Here is a 20,859-nt window from a genome sequence, read left to right on the forward strand (position 1 = left end):
AACTGAGGTAGACAAGGTCCTGTCAGAACCTCATCTAGTTCACTTCTTCTTTCCTGTACATGTCCCAAGTCTTTTCTTCTGTTTGTCTGTACTTCTCTAATTTGGGGGCTACACCTGCCAGGGGTATTGGGTACATGTGGAAGTGGTAATACCTTTGCCTTGGAAGTTGTCTCTTTGGAGTACATTATATATTTCATATTTACTATTTTTCCTCTATCCTTTCCTTTCTGGGGCATATATACGTTTGCTGCTTGTACATCACTTGTGCTATCACCCTTGATGAACTCTTTATTTTCTTTTTTCACTACATCTGATGATTTCTGGTGTGATGGTTCTGGAAGAGAGTACCTTCTTACTTCAGCTCTGTAGTCTGCCTCTTTTATTCTTGTATCCAATTTAAAAGAAGTAGCAGGTATGGAAGTACGTGTCAAAATCACACTTGGTTCACCCTGAATTCTTTGTATCTTTTTCTTTTGTTCTTTGATGTCCAACTGGATTTCCTGTGAACTTGGTGATTTCTTTTTCTCCAAAGGTAGGACTTTTGCCATTTTTACTCTCCCCTCTTCTTCCTGCATTATATGTTCTTTGGCTTTTTTTACATTGTTTGAGTTATCACCATAAACAGACTTTTTATGTGCTATGTTTCCTGTATCTGATGAACCCTGGAGTTTTGGTTGTAGAAAAGAGGATCTTGTTTTTCTTAGCATGATTGCTTCTCCTTTCCTTCTTGTGTCCACTTCACAGTAAGGCGGAGAAGAGATGGAAACACAAGATTTTCTCTGAATCCCAACTCGTTCATCTTTATCTTCCTGCATCTTTTCCTCTTTTTTTTTGATGTTCAACTGTAATTCCCGTGCAATTGGAGACTGGTTCGCCTCCAAAGCTATTCTTTTGGGATTCCTTTTCTCTTCCAAAGCCATTTCCACTTTATCTTCATTTTCCTGTGACATATATTTTGATCTTTCTATGCTGCTTAAAATATCATCAGTTGGCTCCTCACATATTATCACTGCATCTGACAATTCCTGGAGGGTCAACGGTGGAAGGCAGAACCCTGATACTCCTCGCATGTATGCCTCTTCTTTCACTGCAGGACCCCATTCCAGGTGAGGTGAAGACAGAATGGAAACATAGGGCTTATTCTGAACTACAACTAGATCACTCTTATCTTCCTGCATCATTTTCTCTTGTTCTTTATTGTTCCACTGTGGTTCGTTTCCATGCAGTGTATGTGTAAAAAGTTTCTTCTTTCTTTTAAAAGGGGCACATTTGCAGCCCCTTATATCTTTCATATATACTATATTGTCTCCATCTTCCTTCTTTTTCTGGGGCAAACGTTGTTTTGATTCTATTATGTTGCTTAAACTGTCTCTATTAATTGACTCTGCAAATGATGTTTTCCTGATATTTGATGATGCCTGGAGGTTTAGTGGTGGAAGGCAGTTCCATGGTGTTCCTGACTTATCTCTTCCTCCTTTTGCTCTTGAAATCAAACTAGGATGTGATAGAGATGGTAAGGAAGTAAACAGGTTTGTCAGTTTCACACCTGATTTACCTTTACCTATCTGCACATTGCTCTCTTGTTTTATAATGTTCAACAGCCCTGGCAATTCCTTTTCACTGAGTATATGTGACAGTGATGATTTCTTTGCTTTCAGGATAACGTTGGGATCCATTATTCCTTTCATATTGACTTTTCTTCTTTCCTTCTCCTTTTTCTGTGATATAGGTTGTTTTATTCTTTTTACATTATTTGAGATAATCTCATCAATTGTCTTTTTATTCAATTTGAGGTAAGGTAAAGAAGGGATGCACTCATATATATTTGTCAAAACCAAATCAGGTTTGACCTTTCTATGTTTTATATTTACCATTTTCTCTTTTATGCTCCACTGCAGTTCTGGTCTATTGCCTGGGCTACCACCGTCACTGGTATTAAATATATTTGAAAATACCAATTTCTCCAAAGTTCTTTGGGGGTGTATTATGCCTTTCTTAACTCCTTGCTTTAAGTCATCCTTCTGTCTTTTATTTTCAGGCAAAAGAGGCATATGGATAGAAAGAGAATGTGAAAATAATCCAGGTAGACATACCTCTTTTTGCACCTTTTTTTGATACGCTTTACGTAATTGCACATTCTTTCTAACTCTTAGCTTGGGGGAGCTAACATCTGATATTGAATCAGTTACCTGCGCCCCATCCAGTGATTTCTCTCCTTTCGGCAATGAGACATTCTGATATTTTACAGTTTTAGTGAATGATTCTAAAGGCGGCCTTGTATTTTGTTTTGTTGTTTGCCTTGGAGGAATCGAGGGTACAGTCCATTCCAGGCCATACTCACATCCGGTATTTAGTTGATCTTTAGAAATCAAGTCTAATCCTTTTGTCCTGCTTGACACACTACCTACTTCCGATAATGCTTCCTTTGCCAGAGGTGTTAAATGTGGCAGCAGCCAGAGATCATTTTGAGGGTAAGATGTATGCTCCAGAAGATTCTCAGAGGGAGTCAGCAAGTGCTGCTGGCTTTGTTCTATACTGGGTAAGTTTTGTCTTTCTTCACTTTTTTGAATATGTCCAACAATAACACCCATTCCTTTGAATGCTTCCTTAGCCTGTGGAGGTGAATATTCACAGTTCATCCTATTTGTGCCATCTAGTTTTACTTCTTGCACTGGGGTATCAGTTTGACATAGACCTGCTTGGGAGTGAGATGCAGACTTTCGAAGAGCCTCATAAGTACATTTCTCTTGCTGGTCTCCCTTTCCTGTAATAAGTGAACCAATTCCTTCTGCACTTGGAGTGTAATCCACTGTGCTAACTACTTCTTCCGATGCCTTCTTTTCACACAGCATCTTACTTTGAAATATATCTCTCGAAGAGTCAGAAGCAAGATTTGGACAAATATGTTGTATACATTCTGGTTGCTCTTCTCGTCCTGCAATAGGCAAGCCAATTCCTTCTGTATTTGAAGTGTGGTACATTGGACTATCGACTTCCTTTGATGCTCTCGTTACCCTTAGCAATTTAATCTGAAGTATATTCATCAAAGAATGAGAAACAGATGTTAGAAGAGCCTTGCATGTATTTTCTTGTTGATGTTCTTTTCTTCCTCCAATATGCAAATTAATTCCTTCTGAGCATGGAGGTTGATCCACTGGAATATCTGCTTTGTTTGATGCTTTCTCTACCACTGGGCTCAAAACTGTTGGACTGATTCCTCTGGCTGAGACTTCTTTCTTTCGCTTTCCAATATGGAGTTGATGCAGTATGCAAGAGGAAACTGATTCCAGAAGATTTTCTTCCTTCTGGTTAGAACTATTTTGTTGCTTTGCCCACTGTTTTTTAGAAAACTTTATTTTCTGTCCATTTGATTTTGACAGAATATCCATTAACTTTGGCTTCTCTTTTCTCCATGGATTTACATTTGAAACGATAGGCATGTTAACATTTTCTTTCCCTGTTGTATTTCTTGCCCCTTTTACATGAAGAGGCTCCTCCTCACTGGGGCAAGATAACGAATCCAGAATCCGTTCAGGAGCGTGATCTGGTTTCACTTCTCCTTTCTGCACTGCAGACATATATTGCTGGGCCTCTACATTTGTACAAAGAAATGTCTGTCCTTTTGAACCTTGTAAGATATCAGTTTCTCTTAATCCTTCTCTTCCCAATAGATGTGAAATATTTTTTCTGTCAATGTACGTACCTTCCTCAGAGACCTTTCCTGTATTTTCCAAATGAGGAGTTTCCATAATGGGATACAAAGTATGCTCCAGGTGTGTCCTTGAAATACTTCCTTGTTTCAGCAGTTTCTGCTCCTTGCAAGTCTTCTGTTGAGAAGCATCCAACTCTGGAAGAAACATATTCTGTCCTTTTGAACTTAAGGAAATGTCCGTTTTCTTGGATACTTCTCTCCACTGTAGAGTTGGAAATGGATGTTGGGCCATGTCTCCATCTCCCTCCTTTACTCCTGGTGTGATAAGGAATTTGTGTTTTGTGTGTAATCTAATTCTTGAGATGTCAAACGTAGTGCAGTTGGTTTCCCTCTTTTGTGAATGTCGATCAGGATATACTTCTCTTTTCAAATCTACTGTGAATTTGACATCGTCGGGCTCCTTCTTCAGTGGCTGGCTCATCACGAATCGGTATTTACATTGTGGGAGAACGTCTGGTGAAGCAATTTGGTACTTTTCTTCTTGCTCTCTAATATATTGTTTCAGTGTTTTAATATTTCTTGATTTAGCACTCTTAGCAATGGACTGTGAAAATGCTATTTGTCTTCTGTTTAGCGCTTTCTCCAGCTTTGGCTCTGGAGGAATGTGTGTCAGCCTTTGTGCCTTGCCTTTCTCCCTTTCTGCTTCCATCAACGCTTGAATTTGAGGTGGAATAGACCCAGAGTCACAAATAGTTTTCAGGACTAACTCTACCTCAGCTTTACCTTGCTGGAACCCCGGCTTCTGTTTCTTGATGTTACACCTCGTTTCCTTTTCGTTGCTTTGGGTTCCATAACCTGTTGTGTTACACATCAGGGAAACAAGTGGTTTCTTTGCCTTCAATTTTTCCTGTTCAGTGTGCATAGTGTTTTTCACACCTGCTGCTTTTGCATTAGCTTTATGTTTTATGATTTTAGGATATTTAGGATTGTAAGCATAAGCAGAATTCTGGATGGTTCCTGAGACACATGGTTCTTGCTGTCTCGTTTGTAGAAACTCAAATGGCTGGGTATTTTGTGGAGGTGTTCCAAACAAAACCTGTTGTTCATACTCTTCTTCCTCTGTAACTTTTGCTTTGTTCAGGGCATTTCTCTTTTCAGAAGATTCTTCATAGTTACCCCAGGTACTAGGTGACTGCTCCATTTTTATGTGTGGTGGAATAGACGTAGAAGCATCTGTAGATTTTAGGTCTGCATTTAACACAGTTTTCTCTCTCTCTATGTCCATCCGCTGTTCCTGTTCCTGTTCCTTATTAATGCTTAAAGCAGCATGACCTGTGGCATTAACTGACTGTAAAATTACTCGGCTTTCAACTGGCGACTCCATGTGTGTTGGTTGTACAGGACTAAACCTTGATACTCTGTCTATCTCTGTTTTGAATCTGCTTTGCCTTTTAACGTCAGAGGTATCCAATGCGAAGTAAATGGCATTTGTAAATATAACAGCCACATTTTTACCTTGCCAAATCTCTTTCATTTTGGTTTTTAAATTGGATCTAAGTTTTGTCCTCTGCTTTGTGGCAAACTGCCTATTGATTTTAAGTATCTGTGAAATGAGTGGCTCCTTTTTCTTCAGAGCTAAACATCTGGGATTCAGTATGATTTTCTCTTGTACTGTGTTTATTTGGCTTTCAGAGTCAGATAAAACAGGAGTGAATAAATCTAAAGGCCCCAAGAGAGTTGTGGCTAAGTTTTCCTCCAACTCTGCCTTTTTCTCTGTAATAAGACCACCCAGATTTTTGTGACGTGTTCTGTCATTATACAGAGTGTCCCTCGCTGCTGTATGGAATGAGAGTTGATCAATCACTAACTTGGGCGTTGGAATCTTAGTTCCCTCAGTGGTGAGGAGTAATGTCTCTCTCACACTTTCATTCCATTGCCTCTCTCTTATCTTGTACTTAACTTCGTGGGGTTTTTTTCTATGGCTTCCTGTAAGACACCTTGTGCTATTAAGCACCTGTAAAATCGATGGTTTCTCTGCCTCCAGAATTACCTGCTTGGGACTCGTTGTATTTTTCTTGTCTGCAACCTCTAATGTGTAACTCTGGCTTTTGGGTTCAGACGAATCAAGGCTGGAGAAATCTAAAGGCTTTAAGACAGTTCTTACTAAGTCACTTTGATTCCATGTCTTTTTCTTAGAAATAGGGTGATCCCATTTCCTCCTCGGATTTCCATCCCAGAGACCATCACATTGTATGGAACCAGTCTCTGATTTTCTAGCTTTTGGAAATGGGGTCTTTAGACCTACCATATATTGTATTCCCTCTTGAGTATGAAGACTTTTCTTCAATGTTTGTACTCGAATAAAATTCATCACGTTTCTAGAAACAGGCTCTAAAATAGTTTCTCTAATGTGTTCTTCTTGCCTCATATTTTGCATGGCACAAGACAAATTCCAAGTCCTTCTGCCTTCTGAACTATTCAGTTTAGATTTTGGTTTGCAAGGGCCAAGATTTTTCATATGATGGGAACTGAAATGGAAGTGTTGACTATAGTGCAGAATTGATTCTGCTAACATTTCTGGGATGTTTTCCTCTTCCTTTTTATGTGGCACATTCATTTTACCTGTGTTGCTGGATCTGCTTTGTGTATCAGCCAAATTGGCCTCCCATGCTTCCCCATCACTTGGTGATTTCTCTAGCTCTGGATAGGTACGGTTGTATATTTTCACTCTTGGTCGATCCGTCCCTGTTTTTGGTGTGCTATCAATTTCAATATCTATTTTGTTATCAGTTGAAACAGGTGTGGGAGATAAAAACGCATCACCTATACCTCTATTTTGTTGCATGTCCTTTATCATAGACTTTAAATGGCCTTCCTCTTCCTTTCTACAGTACAGGTGACCATCCTTAGTGATATTAAGCACCTGTGAAAAAAGAGGCTTCTTTGCCTTCGTTGTTATGCATTTGGGACCCATAAGATCTTTCCTTCCTGGAAATTTTAATGCCTTTTTCTGCCTTTTAGATTCAGGTAAAACAGACATCATGGATATTGTTAGTAAATCTCTTGGCAACTCTTTATGTTTCTTGGCAATACGACCACCCACTTTCCTTCTAGAGCTTTCATTATATGGATCTCCAAGCACTGAGATCCCTGACTTGGGAGGTGGGATATTTTGATCAACTGTGTATTTTGTTATTTTTTGAGTTTTTATGTCTTCCTCTTCTCCTTCAAGTTGTAGGGAAGCTGCACTGGGAACATCCAGCTTCCTTGTGGGGCTCTGATCAGACGTAGTCCTATACACTGTCTCATCAATTAAAAGACCATCAAACATTGCTTTCCCTCTTTTTAGACGTGAACTCTTTTCACTTATTCTATGCAGTATGTCTGTTTGTGGTAGGATATTCTTTTTCAGCTCTTCAGTTTGAAATGGAGTTATCAGAGGAGAACAAATAAACTCCAACATATTTTCCAAAGCTAGTGCTTGTTGCCACGCTTCTCGCTCTGTAATAAGCATATTTTGATCTTTTCTACTTCCGGTCCTATTCAGGAATTGTAGACCTGCTTCGAATAAAACTTCCTTGCCCTTTTTTTCTTTTTCATTTTGCAATCTTGATTCTGATGTGCTGCTTGAGATGCTCCATTTATTAGAGGTATATTTACACACTCTTTTCCCTTCCTCTTGTTTTAACTGTATAATATTGACTTTTTTGCTTAATGGGTCTTTCTTTGCTTTCAGTTTTTTGTGTGTTTTGATGGCAGGTAAAACAGGTGCAGGTGAAAAAAAGGTATTCATAAATATATTTGACATACTTTGAGATATTTCTTTGGCCATGTCATCCAAGGTGTAGACCTGTTCCTTTCCATGGCTGGGGGCACCAGACCTAGTGATATTAGTTGTCTTTAAAATCGATGCCATCTGGGCTTTCCCAGTTCTAGACTTAGGGGTTAGTGCTGCATTTCTCAACCTTTTAATTTTAGGTGACGCTGGCATGTAGATACCAAAAGACTTCAGGGTTCTCACTCGTAAATCCTTTGGTAACCCTATTTTTTCCTCTGGAATAGAACTAGCAAGTTCCTTTGCAGGGCCTCTTTCAGATAGGGTATCAGTCGGTGCTTTGACAATTAAAGGTTCACTAAGTGATTTCCCTGTCACTGGAGATAAAATCTTTGGACTCTGTGGTTTTGTTCTTTTTGGTAGCTTCTCAAATGGAAGTGAATTCAAAATAGAGCAAGACACAGAATGCAATACACTTTGTGTGAAAAGTGTGTGTTGCTGCAGCTCCTGAGCTATGGTAAGCGATTCTGGGATTTTTTTCCTTGCTGAATACTTCCATTTTAGATCTGATTTCACAAAGCGAGGTTCCTTCATGTTAGGAGCATGGATAGTGAGGTGTTGGGAATTCCATGGCGCTGCTTCTCCACCGAGGTCTTTGACTTCCTTCCTGACATTTGAGGCCCTGCCCTTCTCGCCCCTGGAATAGGGACACGAGGCTCTTTCTCCATCTGGCCACTGCCCTTGGTGTTGCAGCTCATGACTGAACCTCATCTTCCACGGCATGTCCATCTCTACTTTACTTCTGTTATGCACTTTCATGTCCAGTGAAACCGCCATGGGAGAGGAAAAGGCATTCAGGATGACAGCTGCCACAGACTGACCTTGTTTCCTCATGGTTTTGAAGTTGCATTCCAATTGCCTACCACGGCTTGGTGCACCACGTTTTGTGACGCTAAACGTCTTTGAAATCGGTGTCTTCTTTGCCTTCAAAGTTACACATTTGGGACTCATTTTATTTCTCTTGTCTGTAAGTTTTGAGTTGTTTCTCTTTCTTTTCGACACAGGTAAAGCAAGTGTGGATAAATCCAAAACCTCCGGAATTGCTGCTGGTAATTCTTGGGCTACTCCTTCCTTTCTCTCTGCAGTAAGATCTTCCAGTACCCCAGAGTATTTTATCTGAATTAAAAAGTCAACAATCTGTGATTTCAGGGTTTTTGGAGGTAGGGCTTTTAGACAACCATTCCCAGGGATATTAAATATCTGTGAAATTGGTGCCTTCCTTGTCTTCATAATAACACATCTGGGACTCATTTTACTTTTTAAGGCTCTACATGTAAGTGTCTTTCTCTGCCTCTTAGATTCAAATAGATCAGGTGTGGAGGCATCCAAAGACCCCAGGACAGTTGCTTGTAGATCTTCTTTAAACTCTGTCTTTTCCTCTTTACCACGATCGTACAGGTCCCCCGTACATCTCCCATTACTTGGGACATCGCATTTCATTGTATCAATTAAAACTCGACCAATTAGTGATTCCTTTGACTTTAGAAAGGGAAGGGTTGAACTCGCTGACCACACCGTGCCATTTAGTGTCTGCTGGCTTCTCTTTGGCTCCTCTGCCTGGGTTGGATCTGGAAGCTGCGTTTGTCGTGGGACGTCTTGTTCTGTAACAAACAGAATTTTCCCACGTCCTTTGTTTCCCCATTTGTGAAGGTCAAGCTCCTTCCTCTGGCCTGAACAGAAGACGAAATGCTGGCTGTGCTGTGGAATTATCTTTAACAACATCTCCTGTTCACCTTCTTCTTCCTCTTCATCTTGAAGATTGGTTTCTTTGGTGTCACCTGGAGTAATATTACCTTCATGTGGTGATATCTCTCGCTTTACTTGTTTAGAACTGAGTCTTTTTTCTCCTAACAACATGTTTTTTTCCCTTTCTCTCTTGCTATACCTATTAACAGCAGGTATAATAGACGTGAGGGAGTACCTGTCGTCTGCCATTTTTTCACCTTCATCCACCTCTTTAATTTTGGTTGTTAAGTTATATCCCAATTCTTTTCTATGATTTGGGCTAGCACCACCCTTGATATTGAACATGTTTGAAATTGATGGTTTCTTTGCTTTTAAAATTCCACATTTGGGCTTCATTAAGGTTTTCAAGTCTGAATACTGTTTGAAGTTTCTCTTGCTTTTGGATATAGATAAAGAAGCCAGGCAGAAATCTAAAGTCACTGTCTCTTTCTTTTCAATACCATCAGCTTGTTCCTTTTGATGGTTTGCATCAGATGGAACACCACATTCTCTTGCAGAAAATATGTGTTCATCAATCTTTGCTTCTCCTGACATTGGAGGTGAAAACCTAGCATAGCTCTCTAGCTTTCTAAGTTGAAACTGATCCAATGTAGGGCATGAAGCAGAGCTTAAAATAATCTGTGCAAAATGTGTTTGTGGTTGTACCTGAATATTTATACTTCCTGGTTGTTTCAGTTCCTCATGTGATTTGACAAGGTCATGATTCTTCTTCTGATATATATTGAATATGAGGCCTTGGCTAGTCTCTGGAGCTGGTAAATCTTGTTCCCCTGCCTTCTCCTCCCCATCTTTCACACTGTTAGATAAACTACTCATATTGATAGAATCTGAGCAACATATTTTTCTTCCATTTGGCGATTTCCCTTGCACTAGCTGCATATGACTAAGTCTTGTTACCGTTTGCATATCTGTCTCCACATTTAATCCAATACTCATTTTGATGTTGGGCAAAGTAGGCACCTTGAAGTGAATGATATCCAAAAATGCATCTGCTATATTTTTATTTTGCTGTGGATTTTTCATCTTTGTTTTTAAATTGCATTGCAGTGCCTTGCTCTGCCTGCCATTAAGCATATGCAAAATTGATGGCTTTTGTTCTCTCATAGTTCTATACCTACGACTCACTGTTTTTTGCTTCCTTGCTAATTTTAATATGTTTTTCTTTCTTTTAGATTTAGAAACAAAGGGGTCAACAGAATCAGAAAACCGTGGGAAGGTCACTTGCAAATTTTCTGGTAACTCTGAATTTTTCCCCACAAAATAAGAATCTAGTTCCCTTTTAAGGTTTCCACCAGATGGTAAGCCACACTCTGTTGTAGTGTTCAAAAGTTTATCAAGTGATGAGTTCCCTGCCTCGGGAGCTGGAATCTCCAGACCCGTAGGGGCTGTTATGTCATCTTCTGGTTTGTTGATCTTCTGGAGTTCCTTAGCTTCTCGAGGACCCATCTGGAGGCCAGTCTGCAAAGCAATTTGTGTAAAGCATGTTCGGTGCTGTATATCTTGTTCCTGTGTTAAACGGTCCAGTGCTGGGTCTGGTTCGGCAAGGTGGGTCTCTTTCCCTTGATACCCATTGATCCAGAGGCACTGGGTATGCTGCGGAGCAGTTACCAGCAACGTTTTTTGCTCCTCTTCCTCTCCATCTTGTACTTTTCCTTCTCTGTCATAGAATGCACTACTCTTATCAAAGAAATCAACATACTGTGGTCTCCCCTCATGTGCTAGTCCCTGGAGCTTTACCTGAGCATGGCAGAAGCTGTTTGTCTCTCCTTGTAACCTGCTGTACACAGGAGAGTAAAGGGTGTTTAGAAATTCATAAGCCAGCCCATTAGCTTGGTTGATCTTTTCAAACTTGGCCTTAAAGTCAGATTCCAGTTTCTTTCTATGACCTGTGATATTACATATTTGTGAAATTGACGGCTTCAATGCTTTCATGTGTACAGAATTGGACTTCACTCTGCTTTCTAGGTGTGAGAATCTTACTCTATTTTTCTTCACTTTAGAATGAGATAAAACAGGCATGTGGCAATTAAAAGTCTCTGGGAAAATTGCTGGTAAATCTTTGGGTAATTCTGCCTTTGTTTCTGCAAAAGAATAAACCATTTCCCTTGTATCACTTCCATAATCTGGAACATCACTTTCTCTTGTTGTTAAAGGGTCTCCAATCAGTGATTTTTCTGATGCTGGAGGAGGCATCTCAGAATGTGCAGTGCATCTTAAATCTGTTTGTGTGGTCAGGCTTTTCTTCATATTCTCAGCATGAAATGGATCTGTTATGGCCGAGTAAACAGACTCCATCATGATTTCTGCAAATGTGATTGGTTGTTGCATTTCTTTCTTTGTTTTAAGCTCTTTCTCTGGATATGCATCCAATCTGAGGTTCCAGCGATCCTCAAGGACTGCTTCTGGTGAAGCTTCTTTTTCCCCACTCACTTCATCTTGCAATTTAGCTGCTTCTGGTGTGTCTCCAGAGTCACTTCCTTTAGTAATGGTATCTGAACACTTTTCTTCTCTTTCAACTTCTGATATCTCTTGTTCTTGATATCTCTTGTCTCTTGTCTTGGTATGACTGTGATTCTCTGCATTTAATCTGCTGTGTGTTATAATATAAGGCAAAATAGACACGTGAGGGTCAATAACATTCAGAAGCATATCTGCCACAGTTTCATCTTGCAGTATTTGTTTAATCATGATTTTGAAATCATCTCTCAATCTTCTTCTACGATGTATTGGTGGCGTCTTTACTTTCGTAATTACACGGTTGAGACAGCGTACATTTTTGGTTTCTGGTAATTTTTTTCTGATTCTCTGCCTTTTCTCACTTGATAAAGGAAGCATACGCCTATGGAGAGACCCCAGGGCAACTTCAGGTAAAACTCTTTTTAAGTCTTCCTTTTCTTCTGTAATTTGATCATCCAGGGGCTTTCCGGGGCTTCCACACAATGGGACACCATGTTCTGTTGTTTCAGTTAAAACTGGCAAGCTCTGTGACACTGTAAGAGGATGCACTGGATCTGCAGTTTCCCTGCCTGTAGGTCTGTCTGTGCTTTGCTTCACCTTCTCAACTTGAAATGGATCCATTGTGGGGCATGGACCAGTGCCCACAATCGTTTCTGTAGAAAGAGTGTGTGGTTGTACCTCTAGCTCTTCATTTTGAGTTGTTCTAGTTTCTGAACAGCTCTGTCCTATTTCAAATTTGACGTACTTGGGCTTCTGCTTTAGTTGTAGACTGAACGTGAAACCTGGTGTTAGCTGTGGATCTGCTTCTTGCAGAGCCTGTTGTTCTTCCTCTCTGTCATGTTCTTGTGGTTTTTTAAATATACATCTCTTCTCAATGTATTCTGCACTCCATGTTTTTTTGTCATCTGGTAATTCATCTTGCTTTACCGCTGAATGACTAAGCCCTATTCTTGATGTATCTGTCTTGGTTTTTAATCCGCTCTGCATTTCCATATGAGGTGGTTCAGAAAGGGCAGTGTGAGTGGCATCGTGAAATGCATCAGATATTCTTTCATCTTGCCTATTTTTTATGCTGCTTCTAGTGTTGCATTCGAGTTCCTCACTTTCACTTAGGTCACCATCTTCTGTAACATTAACTATTAATGGTTTCTTTTCCTTCTCAATTACACCTTCTGGACTCTCTTGAATTTCTACACCTGCTGACTGTTCACTGCTTTTATGCTTTTTGGTTCCTAGTGAAATGAGCAAATTGACATCTGAAGACTCCAGAACAATTTCAAGAAAATCTTCTTTTTCATGGGTATTTCCCTTTGGAAAGCACCTTTGCATTTCTGACGTACTAGTTGGTAACTTCTCTCCACTTGGAAGTAGAAGATGTGAATTCTCTGTACTTTTTAGGTCCTCGCATGTTTTCATTCTTCTGTCTGACTCCATTTTGGGAGAGGAATCAAATTTCTGCAAAGGTGCTGATATAGCTTCTTCTAAAGGTGTCTCATGCTTTGCAATATGCAGGTCAGATGTTTTTTCACTATTTGGGGCACAAAACTCTGTAATGTCCATTTCCTTTGCTTGTAAAATTGGGTCTTTAAGAGACTCTATATTCTTCCAGTTTGTTTCTATTAATGAAGAACAAGGTGCTTTTTGTTGATAAATATTGACCATGAAAGACTCTTCTAGCTGAGGTGGAATTTTTGGTGAAATGTTTTTTAGTTCTTTATTGTCTCTGCCATGATGTTTTTCGTTTTTAGTACTCCCTGAGGTTCCTCTTTTCTCAACAGGCCCTGCATAGTTGACTTTCTCTGCATACAGTGACTTATTTTGCTTCAGCAGAAAATGCCTACATCCTGTTAAACCTGGCATAAATTTTGCTAGTCTTTTCCTGGAATACTTCCTAATATAAGGAGGAACAAGCTTGAAAGCATAAATAAGACGCAATGCTAAACCTGATATACCTTTTCTTTGATGTAACTCTTTCTTCTTAGTTTTATAACTGTGTCTTAACTTGCTATATTCTGAAGTGTGACATACTGTGATTTGAAATACCCATGAAGTTGGTGTTTTCTTTGACTTTTGAGGTAGAACTTTGAGACTAAATTTACTTTTACTGTGTAATGTTTTTCTTCTGTTTTTCTGCCTGGTCATGGTAGGTGAAAGAGGCACTGAGCCATATGCAGGATACTGGTTTAATTCTGAGCTAGCAATTTGTTTCTGGCCCTTTGTCTTTACACTCTTTAGTTGTGGCATCACTTTAGCAACTGAATTTGGGCTTAGAGTTAAAACTAGATGTCTGGCATTATTAAAAATATTATTTTGCCCTGGGATTGAATATTGAATCTTGTTTGAATCTTCAAACCAAACAGAATATTGGGCCTCTTCTGAGTGTTTTGTATCAGACTCTAGGTCCTTGACTGAATCTTGAGTCTCAACAGAATGTGGGACTTGGACCAAATGTTGGCTCCTGTCCCTATCTTGGGTCTGGAAGGAGTCTTGTGTGCTGCTGGAAAGTGGTTTCCTCATCAAATCTTGAGGCAGAGCAACGTATCTGGCCTTGATATCAGGCTGGCTATTGATTGATACCTGGTTGTTAACAAGTTGTTGGGCTTGACTAGTAAATTGGGCTTCAGAAAAATCTTGATTCGGAAGAGCACTTTGTCCCGGAAAAGAATCTTGTGCTTCGGCAGAAATGTCCCTTCTAACAGAATGTTGATTCTGAATCAAGGGCTCTTGAGACCTTGAGTACAGATAGGGAGTTTTACTCTCTAAAGTAGCTTTGGATTTTAAAGGAATTTGATTTCTCACATTTTCTTCCAGAAGTCTGACTTGGTCTCTAGAAAGTAATAAATGGGCAGGAGGGCATGGTGCCACATCTATATCTTCACTTTCTATAATGATTCTAGAAATTCTTGAAAAGTTAAAGTCAGAAGAAAACATCAAATTTTTATTTTCGTTGTCTTTCATTATGGAAAATAATTTCTTAGATGAAAACTGTATTGTTTCATGTTCGTTTTCAGGACACCCTCTGCACCTTGGAAAATTTCCCTGTACTTCTGAATGAAACAGTGACAAAGACGAGCTAGTACCATCTGAAGATGGCTCATGACTTTCACTAAAGTGACTTAGGCGATATTTACTTTCACTGGTACTTGCCCGTGTTGGTTCATCTGGCAGTGAAACTCCGTCTCCAAAGTTACCTTCATTTCCTTCAGATGTAAGTGATGAAGTAATTGTTCTTTCTGAAAAGTCATCAACTCTGAAATATAAGAAAGCAGTGTGTAAATCAATTGTCACTGAGGACCTATTTTCTACAGGAACTCTCTTCTAGATTTAAGGAAGCCTATTATATGATTATCATAAATTCTCTTCTTGGTATGCCAGTTTGAATCGTGGTTTTCTGTTACTTGAGAATTAAAATATTCTAATTGATACAGGCAGGATGCATAAGCATTCTAGGGAATCCAGGTGACCCTAACAAGTTATAGCAGTGTCCAGACATAATTAGGATAAAATTTCCTCAGGACAGGAGTATTATTCACTTAGGAAAGTGAACAGTGAAAATATGAGACATAAACAGAATTAGTTTTTTGCACATTTCAGGGAAAATATAGAAAAAAGCTGAAATGCAAGACCAATATTTCAACAATTTAATATTATGGTTTTAAACATAATAAAACAATGCTAGATGTATGTTGAACCAACCTTGCATTCTTGAGGATAATCCCACTTGGTCAGAGTATATAATCCTTTTAATATGCTGCTGAACTTGGTTTGCTAGTATTTTGTTGAGGGTTCTACATCTATATTCATAAGGGATAGTGGTCTGATACCTAACTTGTATACCTTATATAACTATTTGTCTTTCCTGCTCTGGAGAGCTTCCAGACCACATATTCTCCTGGGTATCCTTCTAACTCACTGGTAGCTCTTCGTCAGTCTTCTTTGCTGGTTCCTCCTCTTCTTCCTGCCCTCTTTGAAGCGCCCCAGGGCTCAGCCCCTGCTCCTCTTATCTTCTCACAGTCCCTTTGTAATCTCACCCTCTCTGTGGCTTTTAATACTGCCTATGTGCCAAGAACCCCCAAACTCACTGTCTCTATCAGACATCTCTCCCAGACTACTTACTATCTCTACTGGATGCCCAATCAATCTAAGACTCAACGGTTGCAAGACAAAATTCCTCATCTCCCCATCAGAACCTGCTCCACCCACAGCTGTCATCATCTCAGTTGATGACAACTGCACCTTTCCTACTTGCTCAGGTAAAAATCTTGGAGTCATCTTTGCCTCCTTTCTCTCACATCCACACACCCCACTGATTCTACTTTTTGAAGTATATCCTAACCACTTCTTGCCATCTCCACTGCTACCACCCTGGTTTAAGTTACTTTTATCTCTCACTTGGATTACTTGCAAAAGCCTGCCGTCTGCTTAGACCCTTGACCCAGTATAGTCTACTCTCAACACTGCAGGCAGAATAATCCTTTAAAAATATAAGACAGAACATATCATTCTCCCGTATAAAACTCTACAATGATCCCCTGTTGTCACTCAGAGTAAAAGCCACTGTCTTTAAGATGGCCTGCAGGGTCCAACCATGATCTGGTCACCTATTCTCCAACCTCTCTAATACTCTTCTACCATTTCTGTTTGGTTAACTCCCCATCCCTTCAAGGCTTTAGTTAAATCCCACCACATATGTTGCACCTACCTCTCTTCTCCTACTTCTGGCACCCTGATTCCTCTTACCCTACACTATCTTTTGTTTTACCATATCACATATAATTATCACCACCTCCCATATAATTTATTTATCATGTTGTCATTTACTATCAGACTCCCCTCTGTCTAAAACGTAAGGTGGGAAGCAATGTCTGTTTTGTTCACCGCTGTATCTCAAGGGCCTGCAGCACATTGTAGGCCCTCAGTAATATTTGCTGAGTGGCCATTTTCACCTCTAGCTTTCTGATGGCTAACGCTTGTCCACAGCAAGCTGATCCAGACATACAACCCAACCCGTTCTTCAGGTTCAATGAAGGGGGAAAAATACACATACACAAACCACCCATACATGTGGCTAACTTTAACGAAAAGCTAGAGGCAGATATAGAAGGGAGTTAACTACAGCAAAGCAAACAACTCCCACTTAACCGTTAGGCATGTCTGTCTATTTTTTAAATGTCCTTTGGCCTCTCCCCACCAGGGAATCTCAACTGGCCTTTGAAAATTTAAAAAGAACTCCCCATACTCCTAGGAAGAGACTGACAGCTCTATAGCCATGGCAACAAGTAAGTACTAGAAGTGGTTGTAAATCAATTAAATCAATCAATGGCATAGAGTCATAGCATAATCCTAGAGTCATAGTAACAAACACCAAATCTGCTTTTAAACAATTTTGTCTATCAATGGTAACTCGCTTCAGGAAATACACTTCTGAAACCAACCGGTGACAGCTTTAATCTTTGAAACTCAGGCAATTGATGGCAGACTTTCCCAGGAACACACGTCTAAGGCTGAGGTCAACCCTGAAACAAACCATCTCCCAAAACTCAATGGATATAAGATCAGCAGTTCGCATTGCTCACTGAGACTGTGCCTGGCCAGCAAGGCTCTCCCTGACTCCGGATACTGGGTGGTAGGCTCACCCTCTGACGTCCCTCGTGCCATTCAGTCCCGAGCCTCACACCGCCTCCCCTGCTCCTCCCTCCTCTCTGCCCACCCCTCCCCTTTCTCTTCTCTCTCATCTCATAAGCAAGACAAAACCCACTCAGTCTCTGATGCAGTGCAACTTTAACCATTTTTATGCTTGAGGTTCTACCAATATTTAAGCCCTTTTATCTCAAAATAATTTAAGATGCTCTCGCAAATATAATTCTACCCCAAAAAGGAATTCTGGTGCCACGGTAAAATATTTTTGCTTTGTTACACATATCACTTTAACTAATCTTCTTGATATTCCTAAGAGGTAATTCTTCTAACTGCTATTTTGAAAGTAAGGAAAAGGAGTGAGCTTAAGTCATTTGCCCAAGGCCATGCCATCATTTAGAGGCAGAACTATGACATACACCTAGACCTTTTTAATTCAAAATGTGTTTTTTCACTACAATGTACTGCCACCATGGAAGCCATATCTCTTTCCTAACCCTTTTCCCTCAACACCATCCCCCCCAATTTCTTCTTCTCAATTACTTTTCCCTAAAGCCTATTAAAAGTATTTAATTCCGCCTAAGCAGGAATGGAATAATGGCACAGAGGGATGGGGAAACTCTCAGATTATCTTGATCCTGGTGCTAAAAATCCTTTCCTCCCCACTTCATCTTGTGGCTTCCTCTCTTGTCTGTCAATCCTCTGGCTTTTAGTTACATGAGAATCTTCAACCACAGTGCACACCTAAGCCCTGTACACCTCAAACACCAACTCCTGGTCTGTCCAGTTGACTTCTGGATGATCGTTTATGGTGGCTGCACTTCTGGTCCTGGTTTGCTCTGGCATTCCTGTTCCCAACCAACTCTGACCGGGATTCCACCTCCCCGTACTTCCAGATACTGTTACTGCTTCTCAGGACACCCACTTTATAACTAGAGTTGCTAGTACTCATATAAAAATAGAGCAACCAGATTAAATGAATAAAGCCCCTTTACACCTGACAACTGAAAGAAATTAAAGTAATTTTCAGATGCATACTCCACACAGCTAGCTACTAGTGATCCAGCTGAAACACAAAACTGTGTCACTCCTACGCTTAACCACCTTCAGTGGTTACTCACTATCAGAATAAACTCCAAGCTTCTTAACAGGGTATAGAAAGTCCCCCATGATCTGACTCTGGCATATTTTTTCACCTTCATCTCCCACTACTCCCTGACCCGTCCTTAGCATTCTAGCAACTCTGAAATCATCATAATTTATTGCACATACCCTGTTCCTTATTTCCTTGCCTCTGCTCATGGTTTATAATTGCCTTTCTTATCCTCCTAACCCACTGTCTTTTTCTGACTAATTTTCACTTACCTTTAAAATTCAGCTCCAGTATAACCTTCTTCATGAAGCCAGCCCAACACCCCTATGCTGGCTTAGGTATCTCCTAAATGTTCTCATAGTACTCCTATCACTGTGTTACCGTACTGCAAGCAATCATGCTTATAGCTAAGTCTCCTCCACAAGAGTATAAGCTTCCAGAGAACAGATACTATCTTATTAATTGTATCCCAGTATAAAAGCCAATGTCCATTGTATAGGGATATCTAATGATTGCTGAACGGACTTTGATGAAAACAATTAAGATATTGATAGCAACAAGAGTAGTGGTGTCTGTATTTAATCTCTAGCACTCAGGCATCCTTAGGATGCTGATGATATAAACTCATTTCATGTCACTCTTGCAGCACTTAGCTCAGGATCTGCTCGGTTCACAGTAGGTGCTAAATGAATATTTTTCAACTGAATTTTCAGAACTGGTGATTATTTCTTCTTCATGTGTACTGGAGAGAGAGGATGGGGTAGGGAAGCAAGCCACTTAACCTCTCTAAGCTTTATTTTCCTCATTTGTAAAAACGGTAATGAGTCTACCTACCTAAAATGATAATTTCAACAATACATAAAAAGCCATTTAACACAGCTTGGAACAGAGCAACCATTTAAAAAATCAGAGTTCGACTGAATTAAGATGTTGAACAACTGTCAACCTCTATACAAATGGGAAAACCCTTTTCTGTAATTCAGATGTAATTTTGAGTAGAACAAAACCAACCTGTTTCATCTAATTTCAGAATACATCACTTACCTTTCTTCTGAAGATGAAGGAATTGACCAGTTATCTAGAGATAAATGGGAATAAAAAATGTCAGAACACCAAAAGGAGAAGCTCAGGCTGAACAAGTTTTATATTAAAATATTAAATTGTAGGATACTTACCAAATTTCATGCTTTTAAGGCAACTGTCTTCTTTCTGTTTCAAGGGAGACAATAAAATATTAGAGTAATCCAAATACCAAACTTCCACAATTTTATAAGTTATTCTTATGTGTTACTTTGAAAAATCGGGGAAAAGGAAATCAAGCATTTGTTCTTACCTTGTGGGCATCTGTATTATCCTTTTCTGAAGGAAGTGCAGGCTTCTTCTGAAAGGCTGTACAAATCTTTATGAGTATGATCTCAAAGATAATTCCCAGAAAAATTATAAATAAGATTGCCATCCAGTTATTTTGAGAAGTCCAGGACTCTAGAAGGTCCCATAATGTCAAAAATGCATTATTTTCCAATCCACCCACTTTTTTAAAGAAATAAAATTGCTTTGGCATTTTTATGTAATAGGTGAAATAGACTGATGTCTTCATTCCAAAGTCCTCGATTCTGGATGCCCCGAAACACAAAAAGGTGGTATGCCCATCTCATAACCACATGCAATGCTCTGCCAGAAAAAAAATGTCCAGTGCTGCCCAGTGCCTTGTCAAGTGCAGCAGTGATTGCTCTGGGTCTAAGAAAAGTGAGGTACGTGTCACAGTGGGTATTTAACTGAGCTCATACCAACTTGACTTTTTAGTAAAATAGAACACCTCATTTTATGTTTCTTTTTGTTAGAGGGGTCTGTCAGCCGTGTTCCTCTTCGACAATCTACTGTGATGCTGAAAACCCAGGTTAGATTTTGGTAGATTTTGGAATGGTCTCCTGGTGAATTTCCTCTTCACCCTGTTTCTGGTGATTCCAAGGAGCAGCTATTTGTGACGCTTGCTGATGTCAGAATTAGGGTGGGGCAGAGCCAGATCTAAGTACTGCTCGCCTTCCCTCAAAGTCTAGAGAGTAGTTTAGTCACAAGTATACAAAAAAGTCTGTACTATTAATGAAAATATTAATACTACCTTGGATTTAGAGCACTTTCCCTTTGAAGACGTAATGAATTAATTCTTCCTTTGTCTTCACTTATTCAAGGTCGGTTGAGGAAAGAAGTATAATTCTTTACACCAGAGTTAACTGTTCAGGCCTCTTCTGTCACATAACTTTAACTGAGTGCAAGAAAGATTTATTGAGCTCTTACTTCCCTTGAGTATTAGAGATAATGAGATCAATGACGCATCCTAGGAGTTTACACTCTCCCAGTCTACTGGACCATAGCTGACAGGTATTTATGATCTTAATTTAGTTAAACTGTGATCATGGGGTTTGTCTTTGCAAAGTATAG

At 39.7% G+C, this 20,859-nt stretch overlaps 1 protein-coding gene across 1 annotated transcript; it reads right to left on the reverse strand.

Moving 5' to 3' along the window:
* Positions 1–34: 34 nt before the first annotated feature.
* Positions 35–19,981, reverse strand: LOC137751885 (leucine-rich repeat transmembrane protein CCDC168-like). The gene is given in 8 exon segments (XM_068526531.1): positions 35–114; positions 263–2,746; positions 2,915–6,354; positions 8,824–10,007; positions 10,587–14,940; positions 19,465–19,498; positions 19,596–19,629; positions 19,754–19,981. Coding segments are annotated over 8 exon segments (11,838 nt in total).
* Positions 19,982–20,859: the final 878 nt, after the last annotated feature.

Source organism: Eschrichtius robustus, chromosome 18 (assembly GCF_028021215.1).
Source record: "Eschrichtius robustus isolate mEscRob2 chromosome 18, mEscRob2.pri, whole genome shotgun sequence".
Classification (NCBI taxonomy): Eukaryota; Metazoa; Chordata; class Mammalia; order Artiodactyla; family Eschrichtiidae; genus Eschrichtius; species Eschrichtius robustus.